Source organism: Columba livia, chromosome 2 (genome assembly GCF_036013475.1).
Source record: "Columba livia isolate bColLiv1 breed racing homer chromosome 2, bColLiv1.pat.W.v2, whole genome shotgun sequence".
Classification (NCBI taxonomy): domain Eukaryota; kingdom Metazoa; phylum Chordata; class Aves; order Columbiformes; family Columbidae; genus Columba; species Columba livia.
Genome location: NC_088603.1, coordinates 50,705,341 through 50,728,726, shown reverse-complemented (window position 1 = coordinate 50,728,726; position 23,386 = coordinate 50,705,341). Strand labels below are relative to the sequence as shown.

The window sequence follows — 23,386 nt, the reverse complement described above, 5'->3', positions numbered from 1 at the left end:
TTGTCCTTAAGCCCCTTTCTCTGCACTGACTCTACTGGAGGAAAGAAGACCTCACTGTGATGATGAAAATGAGAGTCATGGGGACAAATCTGAGTCAGAGAGAGAGGAGTCTCTTTGCACCCTCACCCTGAGACGAACCATTAGGCAGGCTGCTCAGCCTGCACTTGGGATGAATAACTCTATTTCAGCGCAAAAGCAGTGCTCTGAAGTGCAACGGGGCTGTGCAGCACTGCAACCACAGGAAAGCTCTTTCCTCATCTGCCCACACCTTCCCCAGCAGACAAGGAAAGAACTTTCCTCTGGCGATGTCATGGGCTGGTCTCTCCCATTGTGAGAGGGTCAGCTTGTTGCATGGATGTTTTTATCGGGCCAGCATTTGCACTGAAATAAAATATCTCCTTGCAGCACTGGAGCCAGCATTTTGGCACCCAAGGATGCAGAGATGCTGCAGGTGTTGACTTCTGCTTGCGGCTGGAGCAGACCCACCACCACACAGGAGGCACAAGTCGTGGTGTGGGTGCTGGGGGGAGGTGGGCAGCGTTTGCATTGTGACAATGCATGGCACACTTTTGGCCTGCAGAGGATGAGGGTGTGCTGGATATGGGAGATAGACTTCTAGAAAGCTGGACCCAGCTGGAGCCCCCTGTTTCCATGCCACTCAGCGGGGATGCTCAGCAAGTGAGGCGGGTGGAAGAGGTGGGCAGGGCAGCCAGGGACCAAGAGACAAGAACTATCTCCTCTCTGCAAAGCGTGCTGGGAGGCCCTGGTTGAAGGTGCAGGGGTGCTGAGTTACACAGCACAGTCAAAATGAGTGTAATTTCTCTCTGCTGCAGCTGGTGACACTGTCAACTCCCTGGTGTGACAGCCTCAGGGACATGACATCCCAGATCCCTCTGATTTTTCTCTTGTCACCCTGTGTCTTGGCTCATGCTTGTGTTCACAATGGGGGCTTTGCCCTTGCTTTGTTTGCATCCAGGCTTGCAGTTTCGCAGTCTGGTCAGGTCATCCTACTTCTCAAGCTGCATTGGCGTCTGGTCCATCTGTGCTGTCCATTTGCCCCTCTGCTCAGTTCTGTTCTTCTACCCGCTGAAGCATTTTCCTCTGCTAACATTGCTAACCTCTGTGTCTTCCGAGTTTCCTTCTCTCCTTATCTTCACCCCTCACAGACTCCTGGACCCATGTTCGCTAAGCTTTGGCAAATCCTTATTCATAGCTTCCTCAAGCTCCTAGTGCAAAAGAATGAGAGGTAAAACAACAAAAGCTGTCTCCTTTAGAAGATATCAAAGGACTAGCTTTTTGCTTGCTTTCTGCTTGGACTCCTTTTTGTCTTTCAGACTTCTAGACAGCAAGATTGTTAGACGAGGGCCTGACCTTGGTAAGAGGAGAAAGGAAGACAATGAAACAGTATGTGGTTTTGTGGTTAAGGCAACATTTTGGTAATTTAATTTTTCTGAGCCTCCATCCTCATGAAAAAAGCAGACATAGAAGGCTAGTGTTGGTTATCTGTAGGTTGCTCATGTGTGTTAATAATTTGGCCTTGTAAGAACCAAGTTATGCTATGCCTTTTAGGTGTGTTTCCAGTGTGTTTCAAGGACATGCACTGCCATCTCAGCCCTAAGCAATGGAGTTGGTCCACTGTGGCTGTGCTCACACTACCCTTGCAAATAAGCCAGGTTCTGTTTTCTTTCTCTGGGGCCAGCGCAGGTCATGGCTTGCACCTAAACAACTGAAGTTTCTTACACATCTCAACTCCGCCCTGCCTCAGCTGGGTGTTGTCATCCACCTGTGCTCTGGGGACTGGTCCCCAGCACAGGCACAAACATTGTGCCTGGTGAACAGAAGGCTCTGGAGAGACCTTATTGTGGCCTTTCAGTACTTAAAAGGGGCCTATGAGGAAGATGGAGACAGACTTTTTAGCAGGGCCACTTGCAATAGGACAAAGGATAATGCTTCTAAACTAAAAGAGGGGAGATTCAGACTAGACATTATTTAGTTGAAGATGTCCCTGCTCATTGCAGAGGGGTTGGACTAGATGGCCTTTACTGTTCTGTAATTCTATGATCGCCTGGAGCATGGCATGGCTTAAGGCTGTGCTAAGGCATCTGCTTGTGGTTTAACAGGGGCCAGATAGCCCTGAGCTGTTCTCCAAGCCCAAGTCCTGAGCACGCTTTACCCTCCAGCTTGGATATACCTTTTGGTTTTAGTTTGGGTCTTTATTATTCTACTTGTACTATTTTCTTTATGAGCTCTTGTGTTTTAATTAACTGTTAATTCCTTGGGCTAGCCTGTGGCTATTTTGGGGGGTGGGAGATGGAAGATGGAATGACTTGCTTCAGGGGTTTTTCTTGGTTGTATTTGTCTCCATTTGTTCTCCTGTTCTTTTAGGCTGACTGGAGGTAATGGCTCTTAGCAAACTTTATAAATCATTCTGCAGAGGACTTTGAGAGAGCATTTTATTTAATAAGTATGGAGAAGTGGGCTTTTATCCCTGCAAAAGAGGTGGCAAGTTCACTGTAATTTCCACTAGATTTCTGTATTTGGGCTAGAAGAAGTAATAGAAGACTCAAAGATATTGGTCTTACAGCAAGTTCCAATTGTATTACCTCCTCTTTGACTTGCTACTTGATCCATAGGAGCATCAAAGTTATTTATGTTGAAAAACAGCACTTTGATTTAATAGCACATAGGCAGAAGTACTTGGAAGGAATTTAAAAGCTCACTTTGAAGAGTTGGGCCAGTCTGAAAACATAAACATTAATGCTCTTGAGCTTTGGAAAAAAGTGGGTCTGCAGCTACATCCAAATACTGCAGCTCACTTCCACTTCCAGGCTGTGTCAGAGCAAGCCCTGAGAGCTGAGATTTCTTCCAGAAGGGAGGAAACAGGGCTCAGCTACAGGGATTTCAAAGAGAAATCTTTATTCAGGCTGCTGAAAACTGGCATCCTGACTCCTTGTGTCCTGGCTGCCTGGGATACCCATCTCTGTTACACAGGCTCTGAGTCCAGGCAGTGACCTCACTCTGACTGTCAGGTCTGACTATATTGGTCAGACTTTGCATCACCAAATGTGGTTTCTTTATAAAATGGTGAAGCCACTACAGAGAGAGCATGGTCCTGGCCTACAGCAATTTAAAATTGAATTGAAATGAATCACTTGTGGTCATCACGTGGATTTGAATGATTGCTGTGTGGGGATCACATTGAACCTACTTCATCCCCAAAATACCAGAAAAAGTACTGCACATCTCAAGAAACACTTTACAACAGCGTATGAGTTCTTGGGTCTCAGCCACAGCCAGTCCAAGGAGCAATTAGACTTAGCGATGAGAAATAACCACTTTGTAGGTCATAGGAAGTGGTTTCTTTCCAACCACAACAGAAGAGCAGAATGAACTCTGAAGACATTATGGCTTTAGCAAATGCGTAGCTGGGCCCATCAGCCCTGCGCATGCCAAGCACCGTGGGGCTTCGGAGGAAACTCTGTGAAGAAGTGAAGCCACGGAAGCCACATTTGCTTCATGCCATCTCTCCTGCAGGCAGTCACACCCATTTGTTTTTCAGTTTCAGTAGCTCTCTGTGTGGCTTGTGTGGAGAGGTATAGAAGTCCTGTCAATTACAGACCTGTGCCTTTTTTGTTGTGAGAAATGATGAGAGAGCAGATGGCCAAGCAGGCAGTTGTAACAGTGTTTGTCCCCCCAGCTCCTTGAATCTTAATTCTTGAAAGGGTGGAAAATCATTTTTCCAGGAGCAACATCCAGTGCTGTAAAAGCCAGGCAGTTCAGTGCACTCCTCTGGCATCAGCATCCTCGTTCTGATAACTTACAGGTTTTGAATAAAGTCAGAAAATCACAGGTATTTTTTTCCCCTTGAACACTCGTCTGCCATGGAACACCTCAAGAAATTAAATGCCCAATGATGCCTGAAATACTTTGATGCCGTGGAGTGCTTCATCACACTTCACAGATAACTATATTCACTCTTTTTGTTTGTTTGTTTGTTTGAAGGATGCGTGCTTGTGGTGTCTGTAATTGAACAGCTTGCACAGTGGCACAACAGTACAGTAAAGGCAGCCATGGAGAGACTGTGCAACTACATACCAGGTAAGTACCAAATAATATGCCATCTGTTATGTTGGTACTGCTGTATTTCTCTGTTAATTAAAAATTCACACGTGGAGTTTGAAAAAGCTTTATACACTTCTTGTGCACCATCTTAAATGAAAAGAACTGAAAGACAGCAAGGTGCTATCTGCAGGGAAGTCAGTGGTGTGTCTCACTTGGCTTCAGAGCTGGGATTTTGTCCCAAAGTTAGAGGGGATGGGGTTGTATTAAGCCCACATGTGTGTGAGCAACAACACATGCAGACCCCTTCCCTTTCTTCTTGTCCACTTTGTCTCTTTGTTAGCAGCCTAATAATAGATTCGCTGTATGCCCAACCATTTGTCCTTCTTGTTGATATGGGTCTTTATAGCAATGGTGAAGATGAAAATGTTTTCAGCAGGTATAGAGAGCTGCTATTGTAAAAATCTCAAAAATGAGCTGAGATTGACAGGTGTAAGATGTGAGCATTTGGTCTGCACAGCAAAGCTATTGAAATGTAACTGACGATACAAATTTCAAAGCCCTTTATTTTATCTGTACAAAGGAGCTTAGCTGTCCGAATGCACATCCCTAAATAGAGAACAGCATGAACGCCAGAAGAGCTTTGTGCCTCACAGACCAGTCCTGTAACTATATAAGTAACTAGATCTCGTATTCATTATATCTTTTAACGTTATGAATGTAAAAAGATGGCTTAGGATTCTTCATTAAGAAGTCATTTATATAAGACATCACAAATTGTATCTCTGAGAAACCATTTTGCTCTGTAGACCCTAGTTTCATGGAAGATGCATGTAGAATATTAATTCCCTCCTTTCCAAGAGAGGATTTCCCAATGCAGGAGGGGGCAGGGAGGTAATTGCTGGGATTCATTCATTGATAGAATGATGCTTATCTGATTTCTATTCCATAAGTCATATCCTCAGTGTTTTAAATTACAGGCACATAACCATGAAGTAACAATCAGAAGAACTGATCCTGGTATTAAAATACGATTTTCTTCTTTAAAATATGACATGCTAGCTCTATGTTCATGATTCACTCAGTGGACCTTGTTCCACTGACATGTCAAGATATTTTTTTTCAGCTGCCATTCTTTACAAACATAAAATCCTATTATCCCTGTAGTTAATCTGTATAATCCAGTTACCTTCTATGAGATGCATGGATACACTCAATAGAAAAAACTGACCCTGAACTTGAAAGGAGTGAAAAATCCTACGGATTGTGTGGGAGCTACAGTGTAACCTGATTTATCCTCTCCTGGGAGGTGAATGCTGCAGCCCGGGAGGAATCAACAGCTGCTTCTTGCTGCTTGGAACAGTAGAAAAGCTTTGAATGTTCACAAGGAGCAAACCTACTAAAACAGGCCATGCCATTTCACCTGAAGGAACAATTTCATTATTATACACTTGCCTACAATTTATTGCAAGAGTAACAGCAACAAATTAATGGCAATGGGGCTTTTCCTAGGGCCAAAAAGGGAATGAGAACTTGTGTGGTTTAAGTGTCTCCTATAATTTTGATACAATCAAGTTGAGGCTGGATCAAGCCTCCAGGAAAGTTACATGATGTTCAAATACAAAAAATATTTAGAGAAAAAGAGAGAGAAAAATTCAGTACCTGTCAGTCCCACTCAATCCCATAGGCTGTGTAGAAAACACAATCACATCCTTATTTATATGTAAATATTTGCAATGTGTGTGATTCCAGCAACACGTCCAATAAACCTGTGAAAATAAGAACAGTAATACCATGAGTGAAGGAGGCTTTTGAGCAGCCAGAAAGGCCGGGTCTGAGGCAATGGGCAGTATTTACTGTGTAAGAGATGTTGTTAGCAAGAATGTATGTTCACCTGGCTACTGGCTGTCTGCTTGATGAAACAGAGGTATCTGACACCCAAAATGTGCTCTGAGACCATCTGCCTCTGGCATTGTCTCTAGTCCTGCTCTGCTTCTGTGTCCTCCACCACTGTGTAAACACCTTAGTGCTGAAGTGGAAACGGCAACATGATTAGTACCATCTTTCTTGTAAATATTTATCCTCTGGGATTCAGCCAGAATTTGTGTTTCTAGGGCTGTGAAACTACGGAGGAAAACCTTCTGGATTTTTATCACATAAGAACAGGGCAGTTTAGGGAATCTCTTTTACCTGAAGCAGGACAAAAGCAAACAAACTCTAAATTTTCTCTAATTTTTCCAGAATTTAGTTTGATTTAAGCTCTTCTCTTGCTCCTGAGCACTCAAAGTTATTAGTCCTTTTTTTCTCTTTCTCTCTTCTCATCCTTTCTGACTTATGCAACTTTTTCTTAACAGAGCTTTCTCTCTGCAAAATCCTCTCCTTGTGTGTGTTAGCAGAACCGGAGGTTTGTGAAGAGGTGAATGCAGACTGGTCAGAGGGCAAGTCCTCTAAACACCATGCCTGGCTTGGGTCTGTTTTGCTGGAAGCCGAAGCCTGAATGGCATCTGTATCTTCCAAGAGGACGATAATTTTATGTTATGGCTGTGTTTTTTCCTAACCATCATTTGTTACACCATGGGATACTTACACGTCAAGTTTCCTATACGCATAAGGAAATCAGCGCGTAGAAATCAGTGTGACCAGCAGACCCCCAACATCAATTCCCCAGAGCTTGACAGCCAGTCAAACCCTCCCCTCCTTGCTGCTACCAGGATAGGCTACAGCAGCCAGCTGGCTCCTCCAGGGCCAGAATTGTTATGGAAACTAGCTGATTTGGGAAACTCATGAGGAGACTATTGCCTATGATGCACAGGGGGGAGTGTTGGGGAAGCCGGCCACCTTCTCTTGTGACTGCTATAGGAAGCCAGGTGTCCCACAGGCAAGGCTTGTCAGAGGGCGTTTTAGTCAGTGATGATACCAAACACAGGGCTGTTGATATCTGTGATGTCTTTCCTTTTAGGTGAGCAAGAGTAAAATCTAATTCTAGCCAGGAGGCCAATTTTTAACTTGCAGATTGCTTCTAAAGAGCCAATAGAGAGGAGTTATATGGTGAAGGAGGTAAAGAAATGAAGATAATAACTTGATTGAAATAAAACACCTGGCAGCGGATAAGAAAAATCAGCTATCATAGTTACAGAAGCTACCTGCAATACTGTATGAGTAGGAGGCTGTTGGGAAAATTATCTTTTCATTCTCTGCTATGCCTTTCTGATGCCAGTCCTCCTTTCTTGGGTGCAAATTGCCAGCCGGGGTGTTTGCAGTCCTGGTGCGAGAGCAGCTGCAGGAGCGAGAGCAACCCATCCCTGCTGATGCAGTCAGTGCTGCAAGGTTTTGTACCTTCCTCAGAGCAAAACTGCCCACCTTGTAGGCAGCAGACCCCCAGCCCTGGGCATGTCGAGCCTGATGCCGGTTGAAATTGAATATTCAGCTTTGTGGTTTTCTAAGGCTTTTCTTTGGGAACGACAAGGATGGTCTATGTTTTCTTCCCCAAGTACAAATAGTTATCTGTCTGGTTAATGGAGGTACAAGAGAAAATGACATGTCTCAGGAATTTCAGCAGCTGTAAGTTTGTCAGCACTGCACTTGTATGAACCTGCCTCTTCATGACTTTTCACAACACCACCCCTGCCAAAACAAGACCTGACACCTCCTTTGCTGCATATGTGAGTGGTTAACCAGCTCTTGTCTGTTCAGGCCAAGAAATAGTCAATTTTCCTTCATGGGATCTATGAGACCAGTGCTACCATCATGCCCTACCTGTATTTAAACCCGCAAACTCTCTTGAAAGTGTCTTTGCTCAGGTGTGGGCACCAATTTTTTACAGCAGCACCTGAAAGAAATCTCCGATGAGCTGTCTTCTGGAAGGCATGCTTCACCAGGATTAAAGAAAGCCACCTGAGCCAGCATCCCAAAAAAGGCACACGGCTGCAGTCTGTGAAAGGAAGCCAAATGAAAAGTGTCAAATATTTGTTTGAATGTAATTACTCCTGCGCAACTCCTGCTCTACACAAAATGTATTCTCTTAACTCGCAAAAGCCCTCAGAAGCTCCAAGGCAGCTCTAGCAGTAGCATCAAGCCCTACATCACTTTCTGCACTTCAGTTTATATATTTGTTTTCTTTCTTCTTGCAAATGTATTGAGCTGTTTGTTTAAACTGCTTAGAAGATGCTGTGGCATGTATGATTTCTTTTGATTTTTCATTATGCCATACTCAGAATATTCAACAAATGCTAGTTACCCTTTTTAGTCTTTACCATGTGGCTTGCCTACAGCTAGAGAAGGGCTCTAGGCAAGGTTAGAAATTCAGGCTTTCTCATTTTCTGGTGTTATACTGAGGTCATAGATTCACACACCTTCCTCTAAGATAAATCAGCATTCACCTTAATGAACGAACTCCTGGTGTATTTTGACTGTTATAAAGCCAGTTTCACTGTGCTCAATTACTTAAAAAAATTTTTTTTCTAGAAAAACTGCAAGGATTCTGTTACGTACTTGCTGAACTTTACGGACCACACATAGCTGAACTGTAAGTATTGCTGCGTCCTCTCAGGTCTTTGCTTGTTTAGCTTGTTATTGACATGTACAGAGGTGCTGTTGGATTGAAGTACAGGGGTTTTGCTCTTAAAATCACATTATCATTAAAGCAGAGATGCTTGGGAGTGATGCTGGTTTGGCATTTGGCACAGCTGTTCCTGAGTGAACAAACACAGGCTGCCACTGGTAACCGTTTTCATACTCCATTTGAATCTCAGATCAGGCCCACCTGATGTAATTACCTTTTGAAATTCAGCTCGTTTGGCTGAGGGTGGAATATGAATAACCGTGTGTGTGAGACAGGTTCTACAGAGTCGTGCTACTGTAATACTTGGCTCTTGCTTTCCCTTCTACCTTTAATCAAGCTAATTGTCAGTCCCTACATTCTCTCAGCCCCAACCTTGATACACACTCTTGGGGAAGCCTACTAAATAATGTAAGTGATTAAAAAAATAAAATGTAGGTCGTTTTATTCCTCTTTGAAAGTTCTTAGTTTAATTAACAGAGCTTTTGCTAGACCTTCTTACTCCCTAAGGTTTTTATTTTTAAAACTAGTCAAGGGACTGCAAAGTGCTTACAGGACTAAGAAGTTCTATAATCAGACATTTTAATTTAATTCCTGATTAGCCCAGAGGTGTATCCCAAAAAGAAAGAAACAATCCTAGCACTTGTGCTTGGTGATTAAAGGTTAAGGATCTTTGAAGGTTTTCTGGTTATTTTCTTGAGTTAATGACTGAACATTCATATGTGTCAAATTGCATATGCATTAACTTTAACCTTTACAATCTTTGTCAGACTTATGATTGATTAAAAACTAGAACAATCATAATATATTTGATTCAGGTGCTGTGTATAAAGCATGGTGCTTTTTCATCATCCTGGGATCCAATTTTAAATGCTGAATAGGGTGTCGTGGCAGAAAATCGTTAGGACCCAACAATGAACTGAGGAGCAATTTCAGGCCACAGTGAAAGGAGCTGAGGTTATTGTTTGGCGTTAGGGAGATTTAGCTTCCCATGGAAATAGCTTCTCCTTCAAGCACCCAGAAGAACATAATAGTCTTTGTTTATGCACCATTTCCTTCAGCATAGACAAGGAAATGAATGCCGATGTGGTCTGCCATTCCTTGAAGCTGTGTAAACAGGATCCAGGCCAACCACTTTGTCATCTCTACCCTCCTCCCAAGGTGAGTTCGTTTTCTACTTTTCTCAAAACTACTGATCGTGGAAGGTCTTTTAAGATGGAGCTGAACAGTATAGAGGCTACCAGTACATGTGCATTGTCTTGGAAATAAACTTCAAAATTTTGAGCATGGACACTTTAAGAAAAAGTCTATTTGAAAGGTGCATAACATGCTAGCTGTGTGTGCCACCAACAGCATTGTTGTCAGACAGTGGACATTACTGAGCCAAATTCTCTTGTACCAGTCGGGGTCAAAGAAGAGTAGAGAAAATAAAATCTCACTTTCTCCAGACTTTATTGTTTAGCAGTACAGTAACTCCAAACTAGATACTGAGATTCATCTACACCACAGCATTACTATGGCATGATAAGTTATCCCCACATTGCCCGATTTGCTGTGGCAGGCTGTGTAGGCTCTAGATACATGCTGCAAATGCAGGGCTGTTTGACTTGGATTAGTCTGCAATGCAAGAGGTTTAAGTTCACATGCATAATCTTTCACCACAGGCTGGAAACATAATTAGTTACCACTACTTTTGTTATGTACAGTTACCTGCTGCACCATGGTAACCTGATTGCATGTCCTAGACCTTTGCTACACAGACACATACATAGGTGTCTAGACAGATACAGTTTGTTTTGGGATTTTTTTAGTTGTGGTGGGGTTTGTTTGTTTGTTTTCTTTGTTTTCTAAGTCATCATGCAGCCCCAGTCACGCTAAAACCTGTGAGTGATGGTCAGGTTTTGGCAGTGTCAAAAAGCAAGTGATTCACTTAGGCATCTGTTTTTGGAAATATTTTTCCTTGCATCTGAATGGATAAAGCTAAGTTTGATTTCTAAAGGCTTCCACCAGATATTTTACATGGGTCCTCATCCAACAGCCACTTAAATCAGTCAGAGCCTTTTTATGAGATTTGGTGGGCTGTGGTTCATGCCCAAGATGGATTTAGTTCTGGCAATATTAAGGCGTGGAGAAATACTTGCATTCCAAGAATGACAGTAACATTTGTTTTATAGCAGGTGTGTCCCATGTGACTACTATGCTCCATGCTATACCAACATAGAGATAGATGGGTGTGCAAACAGGAAGGGGTGAAAGAAGAGTGCAGGCAGCAGAGTGGGCCCCCACTAACTTGACTCAATCAGGATATTGTCCAAACTTCATCAAATGGGTTCCTTCAGAAATTCTGCATCTGAATTGATAAAACAGTTCATGGGTCCTTCCGTCCTTCCCCAAGGTAAATCAGAGCCACCCTACTACAAACTCTCCCTTTATAATTGCCAGGTCTTTACTCACCCCACAAACACTCATGAGTCTCTAGCACCTTCTGACCAGGTAATTGCGTATTTTTTTCCTCCCCTGCACTTCTAACAGCAGCTGGCTGTGGGGCCTTTATTTTATTTTATTTTATTTTATTTTATTTTATTTTATTTTATTTTATTTTATTTTATATTTCATTTTATTTTAATTTTTTAAATTGGGAGTCCTGGAGGTAAAGGGGAGAGTACAGCAGGGTCTGGGAGGCTCCCCCGGCTTCCAGTGTAGCAGCTCACTCAGGGGGACAGCAGGAGCTGTAGCAATGGTGGTAGCACATGCATTGCACTGCCAGCACGAGGGTTAGATTTTTATGTGGACTTCCTTGCTTGTGCGAGGGAACAAAGAGAAGCAGAAACCACCCTGCACCCTGACTTCTGCTGGTGGCAGATGTGCAAGCTGTCTTTTGGAGTGAAAGAGGATGCAGACAGTCAACTGCATTGAAAGAAAGGGATGGACTCTCTGTGGCTGCACAGCAAGCTAGACTAACAAGACTGGACAGGAAGGCTGTTTAAACCGAGGTGGCTCCCATGCAGAAATTAGAAGACCTGTGGTGAAGCTCCTGACCTGTCAACCAAAGGGGACAGGCTGCCACTCATGGGGTTGCTGTCAAATCTTTGGTTAGCTCTTTCCATTTGTCAGAGCAGGTGTGGGACTAAGCTGTTGACTCCTTCCACCTCCAGTGACAGCTCCAGTGACTGCACTTTCTTTGAGGAAAACAACAGATGATTTTGTTTTGGTTTGGGTTTTTTTTTTTAAACAAAATTAAAAATCTCATTTTTGTAGCCTGGACACTGTCCCTGTGAGTGTCTCAAGTAAACTCTCTCTCTTCCAAGAGGTAGTTAAATTCCTTTCTGTCAAGGTGTATTTTTTTCTCACCCATTATAAGGAAACTCTACCAACAAAACAATTTTACTACCCTGACTATGCCTTCCTTTCTAGCACACCTGGTGCCCCAAGACAGTGTGAGGAGGCTGGTGGAAATGGGAGGAGAAGAGCAGTGCTTAGAGTTCATGCTCAAGTGGTTGATAAATTGCCCACAGTAACTCTGTGACAAGTCAGATTGAGTAAAGATGAATTATGGGTGAAAAAAAATATACAGTCAGAGATGCAGATGCATAAAATGCAGTTTACCTCACATTTGCTTCTTTGGTTTGTAATTTGATTGATCACTTCAGTTATATGATCCTGCAAATGTTGGCTCAGTCGCCTGCCAAGTGTTTGAACAAGACTTTAATACTAATGACTATTTTGTTCAACTCTATTGATTTTCAGGTACTTCATTTCTTCATTTAGATTTTTGGATGCCCATTTTCCCAGGATTGGTATCATATTTGTAGTGGTGAAGGGAGTGAAATAATTATAGAATTACTGTCTCTCAAAAGGCAATGTAACGTTCAGGTTTTAATTGCCTTTAAGGTGCCAAATATCAACATGTAGCTGCTTTTTCAGTCAGTAGTTTGTTTTGTTCTGTTTCTTTGATGTTGCTCCAGTGAAGACTGTGTATCTTGAGGAAGGAAGAGCCCCTGCTTCAGAGGTCCTGCAAAGAATCTACATAAAGGAGACACTGCAAGCTGAATAAATGATACATGTGTCATATTACATACTTCCCTGGTCCCTGACAAATTAGCCCAAATTAATTTTTTGCCAACCTACTTGGAGCCATTAGCACTCTGTGATTGTTCTACGAGACTTGACTCTAATTATGAATAAAAAATGTTGCTCATTTGCACAGAGCACAGTGCTCTCAGCACAAAGCTGGAGGAGGAGATCATCTAACCTGGGCGAGGGCAACTCCGTCACAGGGGCTTGGGCAAGGTGGGCTACCCCTCTGGTGGACAGTGACAGGAGGAGACCCCTGATGCTGGTGGGGAAGAGTGGATCCTCGATTACCGGCATGGCTATGCAAGTAGATGTCATTCATAATGGGGGTCCTGTGAGCCCCTAATTGCCATCAGTGGCCCATAGACCAGAGCCTGGGCCAGGGCTGGAACTGTGCGTAGATGTGAATGAGTAGGCTGCACATCTACACTGCATGTTTCTTGCCCAGCGATATGTTCCTCTCTATCATTAGTATGAAAGTAGCAACACTGTGGGTTCCTTCAAGTCAGGAGGCAAAATAATATGGCTCATGACAAGTCTAGGCTTACCATAGGTAGCTGAAAACTGGGCAGCATCTCAAGCTGCTATAATATGCCTTGTGGTTTAAGATACATTGACAGCAGATGCTCTCATATTTGCTGCAGCACCACTCCAAAATGCTGACAGGGGGTACAGGTATCCAAACTACCTGTTTTAGGATGACCGCATGTTTTTTTAGTCAAAAAAGTTTATCAGCTCACATGGTGGAGCATTTTCTGCAACAGGTCCCATGATGCAGGGACATTCCTCTAGCGAGTAAAAAGGGTTGAGATAGGGTGAGGGGCTATAGGCACTACCTACCAAGCTCCCCTTCTGGCCCTGGGAGCAAGCAGGTTTGTGGGACATTGTTCTCAGCTTGTCAGTAGATCGTTTCAAGCCAGCTGGCCTGTTTGGTTAAATGGCAATACTTTAACTGATTTTGCTGGGGCCAGAATAATGGCTCAATTTCAGCACTGAAGTCCTGCTGCTGGCAATCTTAAATGGTCTGTGTTGGAGGGAGCTTATGCTCTTCTTTCTGCCTTTCAGAGTGCCTCTTCAGCTCCCCATCAGTTTTCTCCTCTGGATTATCAGAGACCTTGTGGCTGCAGACCTTAGCTTAAACTCCAGTAGTAGGATTTTGCCGGGAGTCATTTTAAGTCAGCAAAAATATACATATTTATGCTAATGTCATTTTATCTTACCAAAATAAGCTTCATTGCCACAAGCACTCGTGCTGGTACATGTCCCCTCTATCAGGTCTTTCACTGACTTTGTGAAAAGCAAAAGCTACATCCCTCATGGACATTACTGCTGCCAGCCTGTTCTTTGACAAAGTAGGAGCCAAACAATTCTGGCTTGGAAAAAAGCAAGCATTTGGGGTTCCATAAAATAAAAATACTCCCACTATTTTCTCTTGTTCCTCTCTCTCTTTCAGTGAAAATGTGAACTGCTTCCCAGGAGGTGAGGCAGAACCAAACTCCGGGGAGAGAATGCTTCTGCATTCCTGATAAGAGCAGGTTGCCACCCAAAGGTAGACCTTGTGACAGGAATCCATTGCCTTCTTTTGTGACCACAGACTGTAAAGCAAGCATCTGGGAGGCAGGATAGGTCTTGGAGAGGAAGATATCCTCCGTTCAGTCTTTCTTTTTGGAAACAGGTAAAATCTAATGAAATGTGAGTTATTTCTGCTGCAGTCAGAGCTAAGCCCTGAAGAAACAACCTATAGATAAGCAATAGCAGAAGGCACAGTTTGAGCACTAGTTCTTCTTTCACTTGTTTTTCACAATTTCCTCTGTTCCTCTTCATTGGCGGAACATAAAATGAAAAAACAAACCAACCAAACAACAACTACAATAAGAATCAAAGCCAAAAACAAACAAACCAAAAACCCAACTAACCAAACACCAAGCCACACAAGCCTAACTTTCCGCCAAATAAACCCAAAGAAAATAGGGTGGTGTGGGGTTTGCAGTGTGCTGTGTGCAGCTGTGTTATAACAATGCAGATGCTTCTCCAGGCAGGTCCCCTGAAAACAAGTCTCAGGTGACCCACAGGCACAGTGGCATTCGGGGTGGGAGACTGGCAGACAAAAGTATGAGGTCAAGGGAACGTCAGTGGATACTGACTGTGTTTTGCAGAGGTAAGCTAGAAAAAGTAAATCAAAATGTTTCATCCAGAATACACAGAGTCCAAGTCCAAAGGAAACAAGTGGTGTAAAATAAGCGGAAGTGAGACTAATTGCCCTGGGAGGAAAAAGAGCCAAGTCAGGCTTCACGTGTTTTAGATGTGAGCTTGCAGGGAAGGTCACTATTTTGTGTCCAGAGCACATATTGTTTGGTTGAGCTGTCTCATGCAATCATACAGATTCCCTCTTGGCCTCTGCAGGATTAAAGGTGCGAGTTGTAGAACAAAACACAGTTTTGCCAGTGCTGTTTAACAAGCTCTGCTGCATTTTGGTACCTTTCTAGGTATACTCCTGGTATAAGGATGAAGAAAATGAATTAGAATGGAAAATTTCTCGAGTGTTTTGTAAATATCCACTCTCCTGGGAAAGAGCTAGCTAACAAGGGTGATGAATGAGAGACAATTAAAGTTGGTCTGTGCATTTGTTTATGATGAGAAATAGATCTGTTTGCAAAAAAAATTAAATACTGGGAATACACAGGCTCTGTGGAGAGCATTGAAAGCAAGCAGTGAACGAAATCTCAGTGACCCTACTGCCCCAGCCCCAGGATATTGGATATTTTGTGTAGTGCTGGGCATTGGGGCTGCATGGATTCTGGCATGTGGGGCATTGCTGCTCCTCAAGACCTCTGCACACCTTATGGGTAGCAGCGATGAGTTCGTCCATCAGCTGCTGAAGACTGGGATCTTTCTCGGTGGTGGTGTCATGCCATGGGCAAGAAAGGAGGCTACTTGTTAGCTGAGTTGCAGTGGGAGAGGTTGTATTGGCTGTATGGCCCTTGGTGGGGCAGGCTTGACATGTTGGTGTCAACCAGGGATTACAGGTGACCCATGAAACCACAAGTGTTTTCTCTTGGGTGAGTGTTTCAGCTTCCAGTCCTCCACAACCCACCCTGGAGTCCTGGCTGAAGTAACTTCTGCAGTGGGAGAAGATCTCATTTCAGAGAGAGCACTTTCTACTTGCAGAGGCAATTCAGCCTTTCCTCCCTTGTTTTTTGCTTTCTCTGTGCAATATTGCTGTAGCTGGCTGAAGTGTGTGCTTCTCATGCGCTGCTACTGAGAGCAAGAAAGGTTTCTCCTCTCCTGCCCAGCAAAAAGGGATTGATGTAACTTGCCTCCCTGGAAATTTTTCATGCATCACACTCAATTTTAAGCCATTTTCTTCATCCAAGTCTCGAGTTATTTTATAACAGAAATGGCAGTAGCTGGTTGCATACAACATAACTAAGGCAAATGCAAGAAGCATGTTTGGTTTTGGGGACAACAGTTGCCCAGGAGGAAGAAACTAGGAAACCATGTCTTGGTTCTTTCGTAGCATCTCTCATCTGTTTGTGACATACCCAGTAGACACAGTGAATTAAGCATATATTAAACACATATATTAATGTGACACATATATTAATGTAACATGTATATTAAAAACCAGTAACTTAGAAGTCTGGTCCTTGCTGCTTATTCTTATTCTTCCTTATCCCTTTATATTGTTCATTGTAAATTTTTGACCCTTGAATACCACAGTTAATTAATTTGCTTTGATCACTGCCTAAATCAACTATAATAACATGCTAAATTTTACCCCTAGTAAAAAAAAATGTTGGTAATGGTTGCTTTAAATGCAAATATATGCTGCTTTACTATTCCAGCTGGCATGCACGCTGTTCAGAAAGGTGCCATCACTTGAGGGATATTTTATTTTTTTCCAAATGTTTTAATACTACCACTTGGCCAAGCATAGTTTTTCCCCCCCATGTTGAGTTCCTGTAACTCCAGCCAGATAAATATAAACTTGTACTGAACTTTACCTCAGAGCCCTCAGACCTGTTTGGTATGAAGCTAGCAGTTATGTCCTTAGGCTGAGCTGTAGGAGAGACTGATGACAGGTCATCATCAGACAGAACAATTTGTCCTCACTTACCATTTTTATCAGAAACAAAGTGCTAGCATGTTTCTGATATACCAGATTTTCCCTTCCATTTTTGAAAGTAATTGATTTTTGTCTCTTTTTATTTTATTTTATTTTTTAAACTATCCTCAAAGCCTACAGAACAAGTTATTTCTCCTCAAAGAGGGCAAGTGGGTGGTATTTTCAGCCTTCTTCATGCTGGATGCTGAGGGGAAGGACAGAGGCCATCACACAGATAGTGCCTCACAGATATGACTGCAAATGTGGCCCTAATAACAGCAGGACACCATATGGCAATTATCATCATTGAGATGAAGGAATATTGTCCAAAAGTGAAAAGGGAGCAGCAGGAGGGAGCATGCTGGCGTTATCCTGCCAAAACTAAATGCTTTTGCCTGAAGTTTGCACACAAGTCTGCAAGCTGGGCTCATCTCAGGGGCACTCAACAACTGGCTGTCTCATGAGCAGGACACCCATAGCACAAACTTAAACCACCCTCCCAGACCTCTGGGACTAGATTTTTTTTTCATTGGAGATGTGGGATCTTCTTTTCCTGTGGAAGATGTGGCTGAATTTACAAACTGCTGTTCATCACAGTTGTTAAGCAGTTGTTAAACATTTTGGACTGCATGAACGTGTCTGGGGCATCTCCTCACCTCCATGACTGGGTAGAGCCCTTGTGACAGGAAAAACACTCGTGGCAGTGTGATCCTTCTGCACTGTGGTACAGGCCACACTTCATAAGGCCAGAGTAAGCACTTAACAGCATGGTGCAGAAACAGCTCCTGCTTACTCCCCAAGCCTCAACATTCAGCTAGGGCTGTGGACCAGGAGGGCAGAAAAAGTGTATGGGTTGAGGTTTCTGCAGTGGAAGAGCCTGGAGGAAGCCTCCAGAGCAGGACCTCAGCAGTGCTGGGCAATTCCCAGTTGTGACAAGCAGCCATCACTGTGTGTTCAACTGCAGCCCTGCTGCACTACTTGTGGCACATCCATCCTCCTGTTGCCAGGCGCTGGTCCCTGGCTGTCACTCGCATGCACAGTTGATGCCCCTGGCACAAAATTTCCTCTCCTCCTTGAGGAGCATGCTTATAAATGGGAAGGCATTTTGGGAATTATGAAGTCTGAGTCACCATCCTCAGGAGGTGTTTAAAAGACATGAAGATGAGGTTCACAGGGACATGGTCTAGAGGTGTTCTTGGCAGTGCTAGGTTAACCCTTGGACTTGATGATCTTAAGGGTCTTTTCCAACCAAAACAATTCTATGATTCTACCACCAGTAGCTGTAACCCACGGCCTTATGATGGCCAACCCATTCTCCTTTGATAAGGATGCCTTTCCAAGGTCTCTTCTTACAATGGTTCTCCCACTCTCCCTTTCTATTTAGGTATAAGTACCTAATTTTGCAAGAGTCCCAAAAATGCTTCTTCAACACAAATTTGCATGAACCCAACAGAAAAACACTCTTGCCACTGTCTGGGAGAACTTGCCCTCCAGGGCAGGTATTTCCAGAATAAATTCTAACCTTCCTAGATCCTAAGCAGGAAAATTTTCTTCCAAATTCTATTCCCTGCTTTGTACCTTCCCACGTGGCAGCTGTTCCCCTGCTGAGATGAACCTCAGCCGAGAATAACCCTTATTCATGCAAGACCAAATGTTTCCTCTGTACCCTTCTGCAGCAAGTCAGACCAGCATCACATGCATAGCCCTCTTCTGACCATCTAATGGATGAGTTGTTCTTCAGCAGGAGTCCCTAGAGAAGTCTGTCCTCTGCAGCTCATGCAGTGCAGTCAGGATATGAATCTCAGCTTTTTAACCAATCTGGACTTTTCCTGAGGAGATAAATGATGCCCTGGAGCAAAATAAATGAACTCTTGCAACTGGAGTTTCATAGCGGGTGATCAGATAATTGATTGTTAGTCCAATAAAAAGTAACTGATGATGAGTTTGTGCACTCATACATCATTTTTATTCTGTGACTGATATATATTTTTTTTAAATGATAGAAAATGGGCAGGAAAATTGGTAGAACACTGTAATGCTGATCTGTTTTTTTTTTTAATTTTGTTCTTGCTCTTCTAGGTGGGGCTGAGTACTGCAATAAGGAAAGCAAAAAGGATGATGAAGACTTCCAAGGATCTGGTAAGAAATCAGTGGCATTATGATTTTTTTTCACTGTACTTGCATTTTATCAGGAATGAGTCCGTGTTTATTATGTCCATTTGAGAACACACCTGTTCATCACCGAATTGAATGCTGACTCTCTCCTACCTGGTATAGGATCTGCTCTATCAGGTGACACCAGGAAGAAGGAGAGGGAGATGACAGAGAAGAAATATGAAAGTATGGGGAGAGCAGAAAAAAAACTCATGAAAAATGCAGACTGCTTGTAGAGTAGGCATAACTGCCTACATTCATCCAAGACATAAATTCTGTGAATAGAATTCATGCAGCAGCTGAGGATATTATCTGTGAGCTCCATAGTGCAACTCTGTGCTGAGACACTCACTTGTACTAGTCCAACTCACCTTGATGGGGCAGCCAGCCCTAAAATAAGACAGAAACAGATATAGATTTTGTTTAGATTGTTTTTACAAAAGCAGGAATTTCCCATTGAGATTTGCCCTGTGCTTTTTCATCTAGAAAAGCTTCCTTCCCTAGTTCTTTCAAAATTCTTGCAGTGTTTATTATTTCTTCTCCTCATTTTATGCTTCTTCCTTGTCCCTTGTCATCTCTGTTTTGCCCTTTTAGCCTTATGTAAGAGGGAGCCTCAGGAACTGAGCCGCTGCCTCAGAACAGTGACTGGTTGCACTTTGGGGTTGTCTGAAACTCATGCAATGGCCTGAACAAAAATTCTGCCTAGTTCTTATTGATTTAAGAGGCTTCTTTTGCCTCTAAACTTGAGAACTGGGATTTAAAATCTTATCACCTCCACCAGTTTTCAGATTTATAGAGGATATTTAAAAGGTAGCAGAGAAAGGAATAGCAGCTTTTATTCTGCTGGGTTCACTTACTTGAGTCAGCTCAGCCATGGAGTTTGCTTCCAGTTGTCCTCAGACACTTAATGCAGAGCTAATCTTTTTGCTCTTTGTGAAGAAATTATTGAAATTGCTTCTTCCTGAATCCTCACTGTGATGCTACTCACATAAATGAAAATCGAGGTGCCTAATTAGCCTTTGGGCAATTGCCAAATTGCCAAGCCAGGGAAATAACCAATGTGCTGGAGAGACGGGTCTCAGCTCCCGCAGAACAGCAACCAGCAGGATCTTATTCATCTTCCTTCCTCTTCAGCACTGTGCTACTGATGGCCTGAGATTTCTGCCCAAATTACATGAAGTTTCTAGACCCCTTTCCCCGGGTGAAAGTCCTCATGTTAACACCTGCAGCAAGATGCTCTGTGTCAAGGAGGTTCTCTCTGATAGCCAGAGCCAGGGTGCAGGTGTGGGGATGAAGAAGGATCAGCATGCTGGTTCTGCTTCCTAGGACACAGGGCTCCTTTGGTCCCTCACATGTGCTTCTACCCCTGGCATATCAGGCTGTGTCCCTTTTATGGTTGGCATCATCTGGCCTCTGATGTCCATGCATGCCATGTCCTTTCATAGAATCATAGAATAGTTTGGGTTGGAGGGGACTTTCAAAGGTCATCTAGTCCAACTACCTTGCAATGAGCAGGGACATCTTCAACTAGATCAGGTTGCTCAGAGCCCCATCCAGCCTGGCCTTGAACGTCTCCAGGGATGGGCTGTCTCTCTGGGAAATCTGTGCCAGTGTTTTACTACTTTCATTGTAAAATATTTCTTCCTCATGTCTAGCCTCCTTTAGTTATAGACCATTAACTCTTGTCCTATCACAACAGGCCCTGCTAAAAAGTCTGTCCCCATCTTTCTTATAGGCCCCTTTTAAGTACTGAAAGGCCTTGATTAGGGTGGGATGGTTTTCATCAATCTTTGGGTGCAATGGGGTCTCCTTCCAGCTTGTCTCTACTCTCCCGTATCCTCAAAGCTGCTTGATGCCCTGATGACTCTATGTCTCTGTTGCTCTCTATCATGATGCCCTTGGCCTCTTCCTGCTCCTACTTGCCTATTTAGCAGCAGGAGGAAGGAGCAGACTGTGTCTCAGCTAGAAGCAGCAAGGCCCTGGTTATAGTTGCGTTTCTTCAGTCAGTGTATTTCTAAACTCACAATACAAGGTCAGATCAAATTAAAACAGGCATCATGTGGTTGTTTGGGCCCCTCCTGCAGTTATTGCTAGCACGTTCTCTGTAATGACCCTTGCTGAAGCTTATTTTAAAGCTAGAAAATTTAAAACCAACATTTCTAGAGGCATTGCTGTCTCTTACAACTTCCCCTTCAGCTGAGTTGCGGTAAATTTCATTTCAAATCCAGAAAAACAATGGAAAATCTCCAGGAGAGAGCACAGCATGTATTACACCTGCGTAAGCCCCATATCCCAGAGCAGCATCATGTGATGAAATGGTAGGAAAATCACCAGCAGAAACTGAATGCTGCTAAATCATGTTCACCTGCCTAAGCACATACACGTCAGTGAGCAAGGGCCAGAGAAATTAAGGTGCTCTTGCTGCTTGGTGAGAGGGTTGTGTGGGTGAGGATTCAGAAATGCCCTGTCTGTGGTGTGGGACATCTATGCATCCACACCAGTGCAAAGAGAAAACATTCACCTGACATGCTTTGGCTTATACTGGACAAAACCATCAAATTGTATCTTCTTATTCTTACCATATCTGATATTTTACTTGCTTTTGCCCCATTATGTATTTGGGGAAAACCATGTGAAGAGGTTCATGTAAGTTATCTGTTCCCATCTTTGCTTGGCAGCATAAAAAACATGCAGGATTATGGCTATGGGTAATGAGAATGGTAAGTCTGTCTGGCTTCCAGGGCAATTGTATTTACTGGGCATTTCTTAGCATCATTGTGGATTTGGGAAAAATAAAAGGTGTTTTTCCAGATACAGAGACGCAGTGAAAGTGGCTACAACCACCAAAAAAATCTAATAAATGTCTCCATTCTTTGAGAGTAGTGAGCTACCTGTGAGCGACTGGTTTAAACCAAACACCAACTAGCGTTAAGGGCTCATTATTATTCTTTTTTGTAAAACAAATTAAAATCATTAAGCAAATGTAATTAGGGAATGTTAACAGCCAATTTATAAAGTATTGGTGTTATCAATCACTGTGAGCACTTCTAGTGCTAACTTTTCTAATGGGTGGAGAAGACACTAAGAGGCATCTTTGAGCAACAGCAGTGAAAGAATGACAAATAGAGTCATGGCTGTAGCATTTAATGAGAGCAAGCACACAGAATCACAGAACCACAGAATCACAGAATGTTAGGGATTGGAAGACACCACGAAAGATCATCCAGTCCAATCCCCCTGCTGGAGCAGGAACATCTAGATGAGGTTACACAGGAATGTGTCCAGGTGGGTTTTGAATGTCCCCAGAGAAGGAGACTCCACAAGGTCCCTGGGCAACCTGTTCCAGTGTTCTGTCACCCTCACCGTGAAGAAGTTTCTTCTCAAATTTAAGTGGAACCTCTTGTGTTCCAGTTTGAATCCATTACCCCTAGTCCTATCATTGGTTGTCACGGAGAAGAGCTTGGCTCCATCCTCATGACACTCACCCTTTATGTATTTGTAAACATTAATAAGGTCACCCCTCAGTCTCCTCTTCTCCAAGCTAAAGAGACCCAGCTCCCTCAGCCTTTCCTCATAAGGGAGATGCTCCACTCCCGTGATCATCTTTGTTGCTCTGCGCTGGACTCTCTCCAGCAGTTCCCTGTCCTTCTGGAACTGAGGGGCCCAGAACTGGACACAATATTCCAGGTGCGGTCTCACCAGGGCAGAGTAGAGGGGAAGGAGGACCTCTCTCAACCTACCAACCACCCCCCTTCTAATACACCCCAGGATGCCATTGGCCTTCTTGGCCACAAGGGCACAGTGCTGGCTCATGGTCATCCTGCTGTCCACCAGGACCCCCAGGTCCCTTTCCCCTACATTGCTCTCTAACAGGTCGTTCCCCAACTTATACTGGAACCTGGAGTTGTTCCTACCCAGATGTGATACTCTACACTTTCCCTTGTTATATTTCATTAAGTTTTTCCCCACCCAATTCTCCAGCCTGTCCAGGTCTCACTGGATGGCAGCACAGCCTTCTGGCGTGTCAGCCACTCCTCCCAGCTTGGTGTCATCAGCAAACCTGCTGATAGTACACTCTATTCCCTCATCCAAATCGTTGATGAATATGTTGAATAATACCAGCCCCAGTACTGACCCCTGAGGCACTCCACTAGATACAGGCCTTCAACTAGACTCCACCCCAATGCACGCAATCCTGTCATGACTATGTGGTACCTGCAATTCCCAACCCAGCAGCAGAAGCGGGAAGCCACAGAGGGAGGCGAAAGGGAATTGCAAGGCAGAGGGGAGCATGAACCTGTCTCCTGCCCACCAACTCATAACCTGTCTCCTCCAAAAAACACATACTGCAATCATAGCCTGGCTCTGCTGGGAAGGGTCCTGTAGTGCTTGCTCACCTGTACTCCCCTGCTTACACATGCATATGCAAAGGTTAT

General features: G+C 43.6%; 1 protein-coding gene across 1 annotated transcript in view; it reads left to right on the top strand.

Moving 5' to 3' along the window:
* AOAH (acyloxyacyl hydrolase) overlaps positions 1 to 23,386 on the top strand; it is an 83,471-nt gene that overhangs the window by 11,173 nt on the left and 48,912 nt on the right. Inside the window, exons 3-6 of the mRNA XM_065051843.1 lie at positions 4,003 to 4,098; positions 8,524 to 8,584; positions 9,679 to 9,778; positions 18,876 to 18,935. Of these exons, the coding sequence (XP_064907915.1) occupies positions 4,003 to 4,098; positions 8,524 to 8,584; positions 9,679 to 9,778; positions 18,876 to 18,935 (317 nt within the window). The remainder of the gene's footprint in view (positions 1 to 4,002; positions 4,099 to 8,523; positions 8,585 to 9,678; positions 9,779 to 18,875; positions 18,936 to 23,386) is intronic.